At 41.5% G+C, this 17,817-nt stretch overlaps 2 protein-coding genes across 5 annotated transcripts in view; both read right to left on the reverse strand.

The window, feature by feature from the left end:
- The window catches only part of LOC110048889 (uncharacterized), a 20,034-nt gene extending 13,253 nt beyond the window's left edge, over window positions 1-6,781 (reverse strand). For 2 of the 4 annotated variants that reach the window (XM_089298916.1, XM_089298913.1), the window contains exons 1-6: window positions 3,300-3,479; window positions 2,487-2,601; window positions 1,899-1,932; window positions 1,080-1,555; window positions 805-825; window positions 244-495 (exon numbers count right to left, since the gene is read on the reverse strand). In XM_089298916.1, the coding sequence (XP_089155042.1) occupies window positions 244-495; window positions 805-825; window positions 1,080-1,555; window positions 1,899-1,932; window positions 2,487-2,547 (844 nt within the window). In that variant the 5' untranslated portion in view covers window positions 2,548-2,601; window positions 3,300-3,479. Of the gene's footprint in view, window positions 1-243; window positions 496-804; window positions 826-1,079; window positions 1,556-1,898; window positions 1,933-2,486; window positions 2,602-3,299; window positions 3,480-6,645 lie in introns of those variants that run through there. The other 2 variants (XM_089298915.1, XM_089298914.1) reach the window with 2 other exon arrangements.
- An 8,221-nt stretch (window positions 6,782-15,002) lies between these two features.
- Window positions 15,003-17,817, reverse strand: part of LOC110048901 (organic cation transporter protein-like) — a 13,626-nt gene continuing 10,811 nt past the window's right edge. The window contains exons 4-8 of the mRNA XM_089271822.1: window positions 17,444-17,578; window positions 17,232-17,326; window positions 16,684-16,792; window positions 15,820-16,028; window positions 15,003-15,257 (exon numbers count right to left, since the gene is read on the reverse strand). Coding sequence (XP_089127948.1) covers window positions 15,211-15,257; window positions 15,820-16,028; window positions 16,684-16,792; window positions 17,232-17,326; window positions 17,444-17,578 — 595 coding nt within the window. The 3' untranslated portion in view covers window positions 15,003-15,210. The remainder of the gene's footprint in view (window positions 15,258-15,819; window positions 16,029-16,683; window positions 16,793-17,231; window positions 17,327-17,443; window positions 17,579-17,817) is intronic.

A 17,817-nucleotide genomic window follows, 5' to 3' on the forward strand; every position in this document is an offset into this window, starting at 1 on the left:
GTGTATGACAACTGCGGTAACAGTTAGTGAAAGGCGAGATCCTTCAAATACTATCGGCGTGCGATAGAAATACGGGTAGTAGCAAGGTAGTCTAGAATATGAAGAAATTCGACACAGCTTAGAGTATCATTTACCATGCTATCTACTTCTTGAAAATTTTTGTTAGTTTTCAGTTCACATAGTCAATTCATAGTTTCTTTTTTTATTTCTTCCGAAGAACAAAAAATTATAAACTATTCAAACCTCTTGGAGGACATCGCGATACGTTGCAATATTCCCATCGCACGTTTGGGTCAGCGGTGTAACACCAAGGTCCATCCGGGGCACTGCTATCTGGGTTACGACACGCGTTGGAGTCATTCTGTCCATCAGCGACATCTTCAGGAATCCGCCAGTGACGATGAGGACACTGTGATCTCCACGCCTGACAAGTGAGACCGGACTGGGTGATGTTGACGTTGCCACGGTAACCAACTCCGACACCATAGTAACAGTCTATAAGCAATGTAACATACTGTCATTAGCTGTAAAATAATAGTAGCTACTGGTCATACCTTCAGGTCTTGGAGATTTTTCATTTTGTTTAGTTGAGTTCCAAATGTAATTCAGGTTAAAGTGGTCTTCAATTGAGTGTCGAAAGTAATCAAGCGGTTACTTTGGTTTTGGTTTTGGTTTTACTGCGGTTTTAGAGAGGTTAGAAGACTTACAACACCAGCTTATGCAACAGTACCGAAACATATCGGGAATCACAGAGGGTTCCTTAAAATTAAAATCAATAATTTAAAAATGTTAAATATCACTGACCTGTGCTCTTGGTATCATCGCCTGTAGTAAAGGTAGAGAAATATTAAATGACGCCAAACGAGATAATTGGAAAGCATTAATTAAATTGTATTCTTAATTTGTACGAAAGATGCCAAACCCGCCGAGAAGCAAGAGAAGAAAAGACGACGGGGCAGACACAGAAAATTGGTAATTATATACTGATAGAAAGGTATCAAAAGACGGAGCAAGTTCATTCATTGTTAAGAGATAAGCCTGCGAGCCTGAGTATTCTCCCCCTCCCCCCGGATACTGACCTGGTACAGTGTGGTATTGATAACATTCCGGAACATCCCCTCCATTTGCAGTGTCATACAGAGTGCAATTTAGTATGTTTTTGTCCAGCAGGCCAGGAACTGCTGCAATTGCCTCCCTGAAAAACTCCATTTCCTTCTCGCACAAGCCATGGACCAGATACGCGCATGAAATGCGACATATCCGCCGGGCGTGAGGTCTGGCCAGCGACGTATCGCATGGCGGGAAATGATATCGGCAAAATAAGTCTATCATAAGCGGTTCACACTGTTCTGATATTTGAACGGAGCTAACTTCGCGGAAGAAACGTGCCATTTTCGCAATTTGAGTTTCTCCATACTGCAATGTAGTACTATTGCCAAACACGTAGAGACTTGAGATTGAATTTCTGCAAATACCGTCTTTGGTCGTGTAGTTGTAAAAAATACAAGCAGCATTTTTTGTCGAAGCATTTACTACAGGTTCGGCAGGCACGCAGCTGAAACGAAAACAAAGGAAAAAAACGCAATAACTTATCATGTCAGTGAAAGCATTTACCATCTCGGGCAAAAAGCTCAAAGTTAAATGTGGGAACTTTCGAGCCTTTGTTTCGTTTGATCCTGATGTTTGGCCAGTACCATAAATCAGTCATTCTCGTCCCCACACCGGCTGAGAAACCGACGCGAAAAGGGCTGGGGCCTTGGCACGAGAACGAAGGGCCCGTTGGCTAAGAGATACGAAAATGGCATGGGCACGAGAATATACCACAGATATATTAAGAATTTCACAAAAGAAATGAAGTCACACTAAAACATTTCATACAATATTTTTCCAGTGCTCACCTCGAATTCGACTCCACCTCAGTATAATTACTTTCTGTTTGATAAGAAAGGGAAAACAATTAGAGGCAAGTCTCAAATTAACATCACAGAATCCACCACGGTTCAAGGGGTAGATCCAGGAATTTTTGATAGGCAGGCTCCATACCTGTAGGGGGCGGAGTGGGGGATCAAGGACCCTCCCCCTAGATTGGCCAGTGCAGTTAGACATGGATGCATTTAATACTCGAAGATTCCCTGCGTCAAATAGCCTACTTTGGGATACTAGAACGCTTTTCACTTGGGTGACCAAAGTAATACGCATTTTCTTTTCTTTTGCATCACCGCGCTTTGTGATTGGTTTAAAAGTCATGCGCCACTTTCTCGTCAGATCAGATGTAAAACCAAAACCGCTCGCGACTAACTCATACATGCATCTTTTCCCGCGCTTTATGTCAGCTACATGTAATCGGCTGTAGTTTTGATTGGTTCATAGGATTGTCTGTGTCCTTTGTGATCGGCCGGAGTAGTTTTTGCATACTCAACTGAACACCGTTCTATCGGGTGATAAATAAATACGTGAAGACTAAAAGGTAAATTTTCTCCACTTACCGCAATTAATTCCGCTTATGCACGAGATGACAAGAATGCTGACTGCTTGAATTATTTTCATGTTTCAAGGGCCGTAGGTCACACTTATGTGTCAATCTTTTGACGTCACGCTTGTCTGGTATAATGATCAAAGAAGACAAGAAGTTCATGGTTATTGCGGTTGAATTGTTATGAAATGCAATGAAAATTAGGACAGCAATAAAATCCAAAAAGAGTAATCACTGATTCAGAGTACCCCGGTCATAGAAGCTGATTCAGCCTTCTAATTTTGAATTGGTCTCTTTTCAACAACTGAATAATTTATCGGGTCTCATGTCACAATTCTGTCTCATCCCGTTTTAGCCCGCGAGCAGGGTCTCATGAACGTCAGCACGATTCACTGACTTTCACCGCTCGTGCCTTAGCACATGAGCCGGGCTACTGGCAGCCTAGTCTCGTTTTCACACGGAGACGGGACTCATGGTAGACGCGAACCAGTCTCGAGCGGGTCTCTCGTCCCTGGTGTAAATTCGGCCATTACGCGGTTACTTGACATACGCTGACGTAAGACCACTAGAGTGTTGTTTCTCCCAGCTGCCTACAATTGGACCCATACTATCGTTGTAGCTAAGGACAAAAATTACCACATTTGTAACAGTTCTCATCTTATTACTTGATTTCACTGCATGGTTCAGTCATCAAAAGTACCGAGATTCGTCAGTTTGAATCGAAAAGTTATCATCTTGAAGTTAAAGCTATTTGACCAAGTTCTACATTCCAAGCCCGGGATCCCAAGCTCTTATATTACTCTGAAGTTGAATCAAGTTAGTTTACCTTACCTTTTCGGCTAATGATCTGTGTTCCTTCAATTACGGTTAAAGTCAGTTAACCCACCGAAATGGCAAACGAATGCTCTGCATAACCGTGTCGGTGGAACAGATCAGGCGTGAATGAGTGCAATCAAAATGTTCTGAGTCGAGACGACCTTTACAAGGTCACCTCTGCGCAGAGGCGGAAATAAACATGCCAATAGTCTCATTTGGTGTCCACATGCCAAATTATATAAGTTGTTGTTTTTGCCGAACTGTCCGACACCAATTAAGGAATGAAATTCAAGTTCGTTCAAGAATTATTCTGATGAATGTGGTGCAATTTGCAACAAACCAACGTGAAATACCGGTAGTGTGAATATATTAATTACACTCAGAGCAAGAGTTGTTTACAATAATTATTATCTGCTATTAAAGAGCGACGACGAGGCTGTTTTCAAAACAAAATCAACTTGTAAGAATGTTTATGGAAATAACTTTCCATGTTTTCTGTGATTTGCGAAATGCTGTCGACAAATCACAGCGCTGTTAGATTCTTGCTCACTTCTTGCGATTCGAATTAAAATTGTTCAACGTTACAAGCGCATATTATATAAGTGGTTGTGTTGCGTTACTGGATTACCATAATTGGACTTCAGTACCTTTATCTTCGTTCAAACCCTAAAGCTTATAATCTCTCTGCTATATCGCAAGCACAAGCACATTTTTTTTTGTCTGACAAAACATCGCTTCTGACTGCAGTCAGGAAGCTCCTGCTGTAGTAAAATGTTAACTTCTTTTTTGGGCTCTTGATGAGATTTTATTATCACTGGGTTTTTAAGTTCTTAAAAAGACAAGTATAAAAGTACACCATGAAATAAGTCCGAGAAGAAAAATATGAAAACTTTTTTTTTAATTGCCTCCTTATGCACAAAATACAAATACAATACAGTAGAGATACAACACGTATGACCAGTGGCGGAGCTACGGGGAGGGGGTGGGGGGGACTTTTTCCTTCTGCGATTTTTTTTACCCAAAATAAAGGGGGCGCCCCCTTCCCTAAATCCGCCAATGCATACATACTTTATTGCAACTCCTTACAAGGGTTTTCAGTTACAGACTACATAACTACCATACTAAAATAACTTTAAAAAAATAACCAAATAACTGAGGTAATAACTACGTGCCGTGATACAGTGGATTAGATTTACTGTTTGCAAATTCATAGTTAAATCAGAAAAAAGTAGGTAAACAATTCTTTTCCTAAAGACAGAGTCTGAAGATTTAACATCGTCTCTTAAATTATTTCAGAGCCTAGCACCACAGTAGGTGAAGGACCACAGTGTTCGGTGGTTCGACGGCACCTTGAAATGTTCAGTTGACCGCGTTGTTTAGTATTTCTGGTGTGAATTTGTGAGCGCGGAGTAAATTTCTTGATTTAGAAGTCAGGGAAGAGTTTATTAACGCATTTAAAGATCTTTACGGCACTGAGGAAGCAATGACCAGAAAGGCAATGATTCTTCGGCAAAATTGCTACAAGCTCGAAATGACAGTTGATAGAACCAAACGAACTATCACATAACGACTTCCAGTAATTTCTGAAAATATTATGTACAGTGGAATCCGATTTCTCGAACCCTCGATTTTTCGATCTTCACGATGACTCGAACCAAAAGTCGTTCCCCCTCCTCAGTCGTACACTGTAATTTTACCCCCGATTTCTCGAACTGCCCGTTTTTTCAAACCAATTTTCGTTTCCCTTGGAGGTTTGAAAAATAGGGATTTCACTGCAATATTAAACTTTACGCTCAAGCTAAATCTCGCGGACTGAATTGTCCTTTGACACTTGGAAGTGTGTATATGCGTTTATTCATTCAACAGCTTTGCGGTTTAAAGGTCGAGTATTAAACAGAGAATCATCCGTCTTTTTATCTTTGCGAATTGAATTATCCAGGAATTATTTTCCAAATCGTTCTCCGAAACGTCGGAGAAATGAGAAAACATTCTGTATTTTCAATGTTCTCTTTTAATGAACTTCGCCACGGAGAACATTGAGGGTCTCACTGTTTCTCGTGGGGCCAGTCATTAAGTGTTTTGTTATACCTCTCAACTCAAAAATAGAAAAAAGACTGTGAAAGAATTATTTGGTTGATGCCGGCTGGCCATCAAATTTGCCGCGGTTTCAAGGTGCACTACCTGATCACGTGCAAGTCGAAAGTTCAAGTTGTTGTTTCCCAAGGGAGTCAGTGAGTTTTGTTCGCCCTAGGGAGTTAGTGAGTTTTGACCCACGGCACGTGACACGTTCTCCTCCAATCGGAAAACGTATTTAGGTTGAGAGGTATAACAAGATTGGTTGTTACACAGCAGCATTCTCTATTTTTTTTGTAGTACCCCATTTTCCAAGTTAAGTAAATAACAAGAAAAATGTAGTGGAATAATGAACACGCTATGCGATGAATTACTCGATAATACTCGCGCACTCACTCATTCCTTCTCTTTTTCCTCGCTCGTTGTTACAAACTCGTAAATCTATACTATAGATTTGAAATATTTTCGCTCGCGCGCGATTGGTCTAAAGGTCGACACACACGAAGGGACTAGTCGCGGGTACAAGTCCCATCCACGAATTCAAACTGGTTTGAATTTTTGGGACAAGTCCCTGCGACTTGTTCCTCAAAACGCTTCGTGTGAACAGTTCGTGGGACAAGCCGCTGCGACCAGTCCCTCCCTGTAAATTCTTCGGGAATGGAATGAAAATTAGGACAGCAATAAAATCCGAAAAGTCCCATCACTGATTCAGAGTACCCCGATATTCAGTCTTCTAATTAATTGATCTCTTTCCATGAACTGAATATTTTATCAAGTCTCCCGTTGAAATCCGGCCCGTCCCGTTTTAGGCTGCGAGCAAGCTCTCATGCGCTACGACCGGCGATTCACTGATGAGGCTGCTTGAGGCTGCAAGCAGGCTCTAGTGCGCCAAGGCAGTCCCGTTTTCATACGAAGACGGGACTAGGAACTGAATTCGTCACAGACGCAAACCAGTCTCGAGCGGGTCTCTCGTCCCTGGTGTAAATTCGGCCATTACGCGGTTACTTGAAAATGCGCTTACGTAATCCCGCTAGAGTATTGTTTCTCCCAACTACCGACAGTTGGACTCATACTATCGTTGTAGCTACGGACAAAAGTTACCACATTTGTAAAAACTCTCATCTTATTACTTGATTTCACTGCATGGTTCTGTTACCAAAAGTACCGAGATTCGTCAGTTTGAATCGAAAAGTTATTACCCGGAAGTTTAATGCTATATGACCAAGATCTACATTCCAAGCTCTTATCTTACTTTGAGGTTGGATCAAGTTAGTTTACCTCACCTTCTCAGCTAATGATCTGTGTTCGTTGAAAGACGGTTAAAGTCGGTTAACCCACCGAAATGGCAAACAAATGCTCTGCATGTTCACTAGTTAACAGTGTCGGTAGAACAGATCAGGCGTGAATGAGTGCAATCAAAATGTTCTGAGTCGAGGCGTGACCTTTACAAGGTCACCTCTGCGCAGAGGCGGAAATTAAAACATGCCAATAGTCTCATCTGTTGTCCACATGCTAAATTACAGCTGTTTCGACAAAGATTGTCTCACAAAAGTGTAAATGTGCCAATTGGTAATATGGTTCGTAAGAGTTTAGCGTTGTTTGATTGAGGTTCACAGTGTTTCAGCAAGAAGGAAGGAAAAAGCATGAATACACGTGTTTGTGCTGTCTCCTTCTATCACGCTGAAACACCTTGAGCTTCAAACAAGCAACCGTAAAACCACCATTACCAATAATAACTTTCGACGTTGTCGCGTAAGATTTTCCTCGTTTGTGAGACAACCTTTCTCGAAACAGCTGTATACAATTTGTTATACAATACTGTACTGTATACAATACTGTCCTACACTATAGCTAATTAACGAATGAGATTCAAGCTAGTTCAAGAATTATTCTGATGAATATGATGCAATTTGTAATAATCCCGACAGTGTGAATATATTAATAACACTCAGAGCGGTAGCAAGAGTTAATTACAGTAATGATCATCTGCTATTAAAGAGCGATGACGAGGTTGTTTTCAAAACAAAATCAGCATGAACGTTTATGGAAATAATTTTCCATGTTTTCTCTGATTTATGCAAAATGCTGTCGACAAGTCACAGCGCTGTTAGATTCTTGTTCACTTCTTACGATTCGAATCACCATCGTTCAGCGTTACAAGCCCATATTATAAATGGCTGTGTTGCGTTGCTGGATTACCATAATTGGACTTCAGCACTTCCATCTTCAGCTTACAATCTCTTTGCTATATCCCAAACACAAAAGCAGTTTTTTTGTCTGCGAATTTTATGCATGCCCACAAAGCAGTTTATCGATGCATGTAAAACCCTCGTTCAGATTGTAAATACATATCATCGAGGATGATAACAGACCGCCGTATTGGATTGGAACTAGCTTGCAACTGAGGCTTGTGAGAGGAGTCTTTTGAAATGCAAATAGCCCTTGCCCCTGGGATTCTCTGCTTAAAATGCAAGTGTTGAGTATGATTGGTCAGCAACTATGTTTTAAATTGTTGTAATTTTTTTCATAGGGAACCTTTGTCAATTATTTTCATCCAGGAGCTGTCCCTATGATATGGGACAATGTTTCTATTTTTATAAAAAATTGCGGCATCGCGTGCGGCACACAGGCGTACATGCTGCGTGGATTTTTGCGGATGTAGCGCGGGGAAAAATGGCGTCCGAAATTCCCGAATTTTTTTTATATTTTTGGTCCACAACTCTACGTTTATGACTGCTGGAATTTTGCTTAACTATTTTCGTCGTAAGCTGCTCTGATTATGGCTCCTGTTTCATCAGAATGTAATTAAGTTAAGAGTTTGAACCTGGGAATTTGTCCAGGAAGCCGTTAGTCATAAAACCATTTTCGCAATCAGAACCCAAGCCGGGTTCTTCTCATAGCAGGGAAGCGGCAAACCAAAACAACAAGTGAGTTCCAGCTTGAGGTGGCTTAAAACAGTTGTCTGCTTTTTTGAGACTTTTAGAACTAGGTGCGATTTTTCACTGTTTTGAATGGCTGCGCAATTTTTTCAAGGTAACTCTCCACTGTACCTTTCGTTGTGTTTAAGTCATAAATTAAGGTTGCACTGTTCTGTTGCATAGAAACAAACTTGACCCACTTTTTGCCATCAATTGCCCGTCTATCTTAAAAACTAAGGCGGCGACCCCATTTGTTGTTTTCTTATAAAAATCTTTTTATTACACACAAAACAAGAAACCGGTAAAATTAGAAAAAATTCTGTGGAGTAGATTTTGCTTAAAATTAAAAAAGATGGAAATTTCAAGATTGGAAAAATTCCACTCCACAGTTTTTTTCTTTTAAATTTCGCACATGCATTCCGTTTTTGCTCTTCAATATTTTTTTGCACGCATTAAAAAAGTAGGGTCAACGGATCCGTTTTTGAGATACTAGCTTCGTAGATAAGTAATTTTTAGCGCGGGTTCTACGCGCAAAATAAAATCTCGACTTTGCAAGATCGTACTTTGTGCACGCGTGAGGGCAGTCCGCTGCTCATTAAAGCCAGCTACGCGAATAAACGCGAATACCCGCGAATAATGTTAACGTTTTCTTTTTGCTGTTATCGTTAGCAGCATAAGCGGTAGAAGAAGAGTACTATAAATACCCAAAGGTGAGGTTGGGCTAGTAAAAAGAACGAAGAAAACTTGAGGAGTAGTTTTTCCCTGCTGTTTTTTAGATTGATAGTCGGTGTGATCGATCGCAACATGAATCACAATTTTCGTTCCAGCACAGCGGTTTAAAAGAATGTTTTTTTTTTTCATTTGAAATCGGGAATTAGCGCTTTCTAAATTATTATAATTTCCTAAGTTTTTAGTCTGTTTTCCACCAAAAGAACTTATCTTTTTTTATTTTCTTTATCAACGTAGCGAAGATATGTAACGCCATCCAAACAGCCAACGCACATAAATTGCAAAATGACCCGTTCACTATATCAAGTTCCGTACTTTGAACTCACTTGCGCCCCGAAACACTCGTTGCCACAAAGCGTGTTTCGGGGCGCAAGTGAGTTATATCTTCGCTACACAGTGCTGACGAGCCCAAGAAGGGCGAAACAGCTGTCCACTGTTGCGATCCTACTTTACCGGTTCTTTTCATGTTGGTGTCTCGAAACGTTTTTCACGTAGTATCAGCCAAAGGCGGCCCAAGCTCTCAATGTTATCCTTTTTTTTCCCTTTTTATGCGAACGTTCAGGCTAACGTGACATATGGCATGTACTATTACATAACGACCGAATTTGACCACGCGAAACATGACTCTCGCCTTGCAGCATATGGAGGTGTTGTGTTACAACGGTTTGAATTTAGAAAGGTTTGTATGGGAATGCAACGGCTTTGCTTGAAAAGCCAATTATTCTTATATTTTGGGAATAAAATCTACTTACCCTGTTGCTGTGTTGTATTCTTTGTTGTTTGCCAGCTCCTCGGGCCGATCTCACGCGATTTCGGCGAGTTGTCGTTCTGTGGGTTTCCACTACTAAAAGAAAGACAAGGCCGGACACTGATTTCCGGAGTGCCCGCCGCTCGGAGCGAATAAATCCAATGAAAATAACCCTGCCGGCTCAATTCCTCCGTAGAATCGAAGGAGAGATGTTGAAGTTCCATGTCAGTTCACTCGCTACGCGATTCCGTCCGCAACGCCTTCGCAACGATACATTTATTTCGAGATTGCTTCGCTCGCAAACTCGAAAACAGCCGCGTCACAAAAGTTAGGACACTTTCGCGGTGTTGGGTAACTATAACTAGCCCGACCGGGGGTAGTCAGCAACGATTTGTCAACGGTCAAACCAAAATGCTCCCCGGGTAACCGGGCACTCCCTTTATGGGTTTGACAACTAAAGCACGAGGGTACCCGGGGGGCATTATGGTTTGACCGTTGACAAATCGTTGCTGACTACCCCCGGTCGGGCTAATTATAGTTACCCAACACCGCGAAAGTGTCCTAACTTTTGTGACGCGGCTGTTTTCGAGTTTGCGAGCGAAGCAATCTCGAAATAAATGTATCGTTGCGAAGGCGTTGCGGACGGAATCGCGTAGCGAGTGAACTGACATGGAACTTCAACATCTCTCCTTCGATTCTACGGAGGAATTGAGCCGGCAGGGTAATTTTCACTGGATTTATTCGCTCCGAGCGGCGGGCACTCCGGAAATCAGTGTCCGGCCTTGTCTTTCTTTTAGTAGTGGAAACCCACAGAACGATAACTCGCCGAAATCGCGTGAGATCGGCCCGAGGAGCTGGCAAACAACAAAGAATACAACACAGCAACAGGGTAAGTAGATTTTATTCCCAAAATATAAGAATAATTGGCTTTTCAAGCAAAGCCGTTGCATTCCCATACAAACCTTTCTAAATTCAAACCGTTGTAACACAACACCTCCATATGCTGCAAGGCGAGAGTCATGTTTCGCGTGGTCAAATTCGGTCGTTATGTAATAGTACATGCCATATGTCACGTTAGCCTGAACGTTCGCATAAAAAGGAAAAAAAAAAGGATAACATTGAGAGCTTGGGCCGCCTGTGTATCAGCCTTCCAGTCTACTATTTATCTTCATACATTTTTTGACTTATCAGATCTCATGTAGATCCTACGTTGGCAGCGTTTATCGTGTGCGGTCCCTTGCAGTTTCTGGTTTCTCATTAAAATAAACTAAAATAAACTAAACTAAACTAAAACTAAATGCAATTACAAATTACAATATAGAGCGGTGTCGTAAAACCAAAACCAAACCAATTACTTACCAATTAGACTACTCAGCAAGTCAAAACCAAAGTAATTGTCATCACGAGCCAGAGCTAACCGGAAGCTCAAAAATTCGCCAGGTCCGGTTGCTATGGGGTGATGTCATTTATCTGTTAGGTTGCTGTCATCGCAAGACTTTTGCGGTTCTATTGTGGTCAGCGATAATTGCTTTCAGTGAGAGTAATTGTGTACAAAAGTAACCTGGTTATTTTCAGATATGATCTGGCCACATAATTGACATTTTATAATAAATTTTCATAACGCGGGAATATTGCGCGGTCATAAAAAAAAAAAGACTTCGACTTCGAATGAACCCGTCATCGGTCGTTGAAAACGGACACAAAACGAGATGTGCCTCTGAGTTAGAAGATATGGTGTCTGACGCATTTGTACGAAATTGAGCCAGTTTCCAATCGAATTTGCCTTGAGGAGTTGAAGAAGGCGCGTGGGTTTTCTTTTCACGGGAAGGGAAACAAAGGAGCTGCCCTGACTATACATTTGGATTGGTTTTCGCTTGAACCATAAAACAGTTGCTGAAAACCAAACGAAATCGCCAGCCACGATTGATTTATACATGAATTCATTCACCCAAAAACGACGGAGAGAACCAGGAAGTGTTTTCAGGTTGCGCTGCCCGTGACCAACCTCCCAGAGCATCGAATTAAGACAACAGCTTCAAAACTCAACAAGTCAAACGCACCAAGTTAAGTCTTCCGATTAATATTTTATTTGTATCATAACTTACACCCATTGTCATGCTTTTAGATTGAATGGGGACTAGATAGCTACTAAAATGTTAAATCACTATTTTCATTCGTGGGTTAGACCCTAAACTGAAGTCCATGGTACACCAGTTTTCTGAAAGACGAATCCAGTTAGATAGTAAAATCACCATGTAGCCACATATTATAAATCCGCTCTGGTTTTCCCACGCAAACGTCCTCGCAGTATTTCTACGTTACCGAGTACTACAGGATATTTTACAAAAACCACATAGTTTTTCAGTAATGCGTGACACTATAGGAAACAAAAACAACAACAAAATCGTCCTTTTTCCCTCGCTCGTTCATATCGTACGAACATGTGACATATCCTTTTTCTGGTTCATCCAAGCTAAAGTCCATGCAATACAGTTGCTGAGAGCTTCGGGATATGCAACAAAACCGTCATAGTTATTTTTCCGTCGTACGTGACATTATAGGAACATGTTACATATCCTTTTCTGGTTCACCCAGGCCGAAGTCCATGCAATACAGTTGCTGAGCGCTTCGGGATATGTAACAAAATCCCCTTAGTTATTTTTCCGCTGTGCGTGACATTATAGGAACATGTTACATATCCTTTCTGGTTCATCCAGGCTGAAGTCCATGCAATACAGTTGCTGAGTACTTCGGGATATGTAACAAAATCGCCATAGTTACTTTTCCGTCCTGCGTGACATTATAGGAACATGTTACATATCCTTTCTGGTTCATCCAGGCTGAAGTCCATGCAATACCGTTGCTGAGTGCTTCGGGATATGTAACAAAATCGCCACAGTTGTTTTTCCGTTATGCGTGATATTATAGGAACATGTTACATATCCTTTCTGGTTCATCCAGGCTGAAGTCCATGCAATACCGTTGCTGAATGCTTCGGGATATGTAACAAAATCGCCACAGTTATTTTTTCCGTCGTGCGTGACATTATAGGAACATGTTACATATCCTTTCTGGTTCACCCAGGCCGAAGTCCATGCAATACAGTTGCTGAGCGCTTCGGGATATGTAACAAAATCGCCATAGTTATTTTTACGTTGTGCGTGAAATTATAGGAACATGTTACATATCCTTTCTGGTTCACCCAGGCTGAAGTCCATGCAATACAGTTGCTGAGTGCTTCGGGATATGTAGCAAAATCGCTTTAGTTATTTTTCCGTCGTGCGTGACATAATAGACACATGTTACATATCCTTTCTGGTTCATCCAGGCTGAAGTCCATGCAATACCGTTGCTGAGTGCTTCGGGATATGTAACAAAATCGTCATAGTTATTTTTTCCGTCGTGCGTGACATCATAGGAACATGTTACATATCCTTTCTGGTTCATCCAGGCTGAAGTCCATGCAATACAGTTGCTGAGTGCTTCGGGATATGTAACAAACTCGTGATAGTGATTTTTCCGTCATGCTGTTTCCAGAATCGCTCGGCATTTCTCGTAAAGAATTACATCATGTACTCGAGATTTCTATCGCTCTTGAGAACTTTGACATAATTTTTGAGATAATTTCCTGACTGCCCATAACATTAATTGATTTTCAAAGTGTCGGTGTCGATCTTCGAATTCGAATACTAGAAAATTCAGATTATTTTTGGAATCGCTAAGCAACAAACATGTATACAGAGAATACCCTAAACAGGTTTCAATTAGGCTTTCCGCGGAAAATCTGAGAACATTTCTGACTCTCGGACATTTCTGGGCTGCTGGGCATAGTCCCCTCGCTTAGTGAATAACAGTGATAACTGAGATTAGCGAAAACGATTCATCTATACGTGCTCCGTAGCTTTACAAGAGTAAGAAATGTATCAAAAAGTCTAAGTTTTAAACTGGCGTTTGCGCCTCAGCCTAGAAAACACATTGTTTCAACGTTATTTTTTCTTTTAATCCAAATTCTTCACGTCAGTCGCGCGATTTCCCGAATCGCCGACTAGTAAAATGTTTTGTATCTTTCTGACACGATGGAATTGTCTTACAGTAAATTTAATTTCACACCTTAGGATTATGACACATTCGTGCAAAACTTGACGCGTTTTGTGAAACATAAACGATCACCGACAGGGATATGATTACACTGGAATGTTGTAAGCCACTGGATATCCCGTGGAGATGTAGGACTAAAAGTTCTACATCTCCACGGGATCCCAGGTCTGTTTTTTGGTTGCTAAGAACGTCAGGCTCGTTATGTAATTACTTTCGACACTGAAATGAAAACCGCTCTAAAGAAACCTGAAGTTGCTTACTAGTCGTTGCTATGTCCCACGTATATATTAGTTATGCAGCGCTTCGAGTGGTATATCATGAAATATCCCACGAGTCACCAAGGAAATGACAAGTGGGATATTTCATGGTAACCCACGAGAGAGCGCTGCATAACTATTTTATATCATGCAATAGAAAATACAGTGGCCAGCACAATCAGTGGAGCATACGCGCAGCGCATGATGGGAAGGTCGGGTGAAATACATAAACAATAGCCTCCATTTGGCGCGACAATAGGCTTGGATATTTGTCCTTGGACATTATTTGTTCCGAGAAGCGAACAGTTTTCCGAGAGTGTAGCTGGAGGAAAACTGTGGGCTTTGAGGAACAGATAATGTCCAAGGACAAATATTCGAGCATATTTTCACGTCAAATGAAGGCTATTGTGTTTGTTATCCTTCAAATATTTTTCGCAAAACGTGCAGTTTTGAAAATTGGGGAATATTCTCGGATATTCCCCAGTTTCAGCTGGGGAATATTCGGTCACGTGACGCGTTTAGACCAATTGCGCGCGAGTGAAAATATTTGATGGATTATAATTAACAATTATTCACTGAAGTGGAGGTGAATAGTGGTGGATATCTACCGAGCCGCGAAGCGGAGAGGTAAAAATCCACCACCTTCTCCGACACTGAGGTGAATAATTGTTTTAGTATATACCACACAAGCTGAATAACTAGCGGACCAAAGAGTAACTTGATTTGTTTAAGAGCAACTTTATTTGAAACGGAAAGCCATTTTGTTTTTCTTCGGCTGCTCGGATGTGAATAGCACTTGGCTAATCACCTCCCAGCTAGCCAATCAGCGTGCGCGAAAGGTACTCTTCACTTGTGTGGTATATACTAATATCAGATATTCCCCAGTTTTAGCTGGGGAATATTCGGTCACTTGACGCGTTTAGACTAATCGCGCGCGAGCGAAAATATTTGATGGATTATAACGTCAGATATACAACGGCTTTCCTGTATTCTGATTGGCTGTTTTTTCTATAGCATGGTATAAAATCGTGTATGCAATTCTTTAGTTTTTCATATACGCCTAAGTTCTTCGACCCTTCTTCAGTTCTCGCTTGAAAATTAAACTTTGGCTCCCTCTTGCTGCCTCAGTTCCATGATTTCTTTACCTAACGCCAAGAACAAAAACAGCCGTCTGCAGTACGAGAAGGTGGTACATTGACTTCGGGAGAGTACGGTTTTCCCGCCTGCTGAGTACTGATTGATCAATTCAAATTTTAGACCCACCGGCTGTGTGCTAAGCCGAAGTTCGTTTTCTCAGGGCACGCCCTCACTACGACGGAAGAATTTGAAAACGTAGGTTTACTTCTAAGGTCAGGCCTATCATCCACACCAATCCGTCACGAAAACAGAGCCTTTTGAAAACGCTCTTCAAACCGGAGGAATTTGAAAACGCCGGCTTTGCGTTTTCGTGTGGACAGTAAACATTTGAAAATGGAGCTTTTCGTAAACAATGACCTCACGATAATTATGTGATTTCCCCGCCGGAGTTTTTTTCCAACACAAATCCAAAATGACCGGTGATTGTTGCCTTTTGAAATTCTTCCGGCGCCTTATAGGAGGAAAACATTTGATGCGTTTTCAGAGTGAAATATCCGTTTTCAAATTCCACCGCGTAGTGTGGACGAGGCCTCAGGCAAACAATGTATCTCTAACGTGTGAATTGTATACCTTGCTTCACCTCAGTGTCTTCTATTACTTCGGGGGTCCTTTTCCCGAGGGTCTCCGGAAGAAACCAACAGAAAAGGACTGCAATGAAAGACAAACCGCCCATAAAGGCAAACGGCAAAATGGCGTTAACACGTGTCATCTGTACAACAAATGGCGAACAGGAACCTCCAATATCACTTGCAAGCGCTACTATGCCCATGCCACTATTTCTGAAAGGAAGAAAGAGACAGTAATAATCAATGACCCAAATTGATTGATCGAAGCTAAATAACAACGAATAAGGTTGAGATTCTAGACAAAACTCGGCACGTTATAACGATTGCATTTTGTCATCTGGAAATTAGCTTACCGAACTTGCGTGTAACCAGCCTGGAAATTGATTTTGCCGAAAATCGTCTTCGCTGACGAAAGATCCCCGAAAGCTATGCTCTATCTATTGATACGCCCCAATAGGACATTCCCGAATTACCTTAAGCGCGAGTTTTGGTGCGCATCATTTCATATGAAAATGAGATTTCATTCACATGCAAATTAAATTCGGTTTCATATAAATGATTACGCACCAGGCCTCGCTTTGATAGAGAGGCTTAGGTCAACCCAGAAATGGCCTATTAGGCTCAGGAAAGAGAGAACGCTCCATTAGATCAACCGCTACGCTAGGGACCTCGACCCCTTCGAAAGGTGCAAATCACCCCTCCCTCCCTTCCTTAGTCGAACGACAAAGAGCCCACTTCACAACCCGGTCTGACTCGTCTTTAGGACCCAACAAAATGTATCAGCCTTGAAACTGCCGCTGGTAAGCATCAAGCTATAACAATTATTTTACTTGTAAATAGGTGTGCCCTGGGTGTTTCAGATCTTTACCTGACCACGGTTGGAAAGAGTTCGGCCGAGAAAATGTACACGACATCGAACGAAGCGGTGATAAATAGTTTACCCAGAATACCAAGCGTGACTCGACCAGCAATGTAAGCTGAAGGAAAAACAGTAAGGGAACCGTTGCCAAGAAACTTTCATATCATAATAAAGATTTCGCGCGTAATGCTTGTAACAAAATCGGCAATAAATTTCGATGTTCTTTTTAACATTTCTGATAAATTTTGTGCAGCCACGCCATGCTTGAAATGTTGAAGCATAAAATGCTAAACACCGCTCAAAAAGCTTTGAATTTTGTTCTTTTAAATAATTTTCTTGCGTAGTTAACAACTTAACTCCAAAAAATGTCAACTGAGTGAGACCAAATCCGTGATTTACGGTCCTAAGCGAGACAACGAGCATACCCCACCTTTTCACATGTTCCCCGCCTCAGCGTCTATGCACATACTTTTTCTTGCTTTTCTTATTAATGCTTTTTGCAACCCCCTCCCCCCGGTATGTTGCCATAATGAGCGCAGATATTGTTTCCTCGTTACCTGTGTTTTCTGTTCCAGCTGGGATAAATGAGATTGCTACAACAGAAAGTCCTGCAGTTGTCAAGTAAGCTATGATACTCTTCTTACGGCCAAACCTAAAAGAATGGAAAGAAAAAATAAACCCGGTAGATAAGGAATAGCGCTGGCCAAAAGGATAGCGGTCTCTGCGAGACGGGCACTCAGATGTCAGTGCGCCGTTGACGCCGGCTCACCTATTGCAGTTGTCAATCGATAATACATGCGCAGGCATTTCAACCAAGCTTGTTAAAGCAAAGTTCAAATAGATGCTTCCACCAAATTCACCTGAACTCAAAGAGAGTCCGTAATACAATACGCCATGAACAAACCTGAAATACAACGACAAAAGATAAATTAACCTGCAGTGGAAGCTCATCTCCTCTGGGGAGTGACCGCTGGCTAGGTCGCGTATATTGGTACATTTGGTTTAATTTAAGAGGAGGTCTTAGTTTGTGTTGTTTTTGAAACTCATTTGGCTCGTGAAATAATACTAAGTATATGCCATTTGGAGAAGCTGGACACCCAAAATTCTGACTACGCTAACACGAGACATTCAATGTTAATAGTT

Source organism: Orbicella faveolata, unplaced genomic scaffold (assembly GCF_042242905.1).
Source record: "Orbicella faveolata isolate gen_17 unplaced genomic scaffold, um_ofav_v1 contig_34, whole genome shotgun sequence".
Taxonomy (NCBI): Eukaryota; Metazoa; Cnidaria; class Anthozoa; order Scleractinia; family Merulinidae; genus Orbicella; species Orbicella faveolata.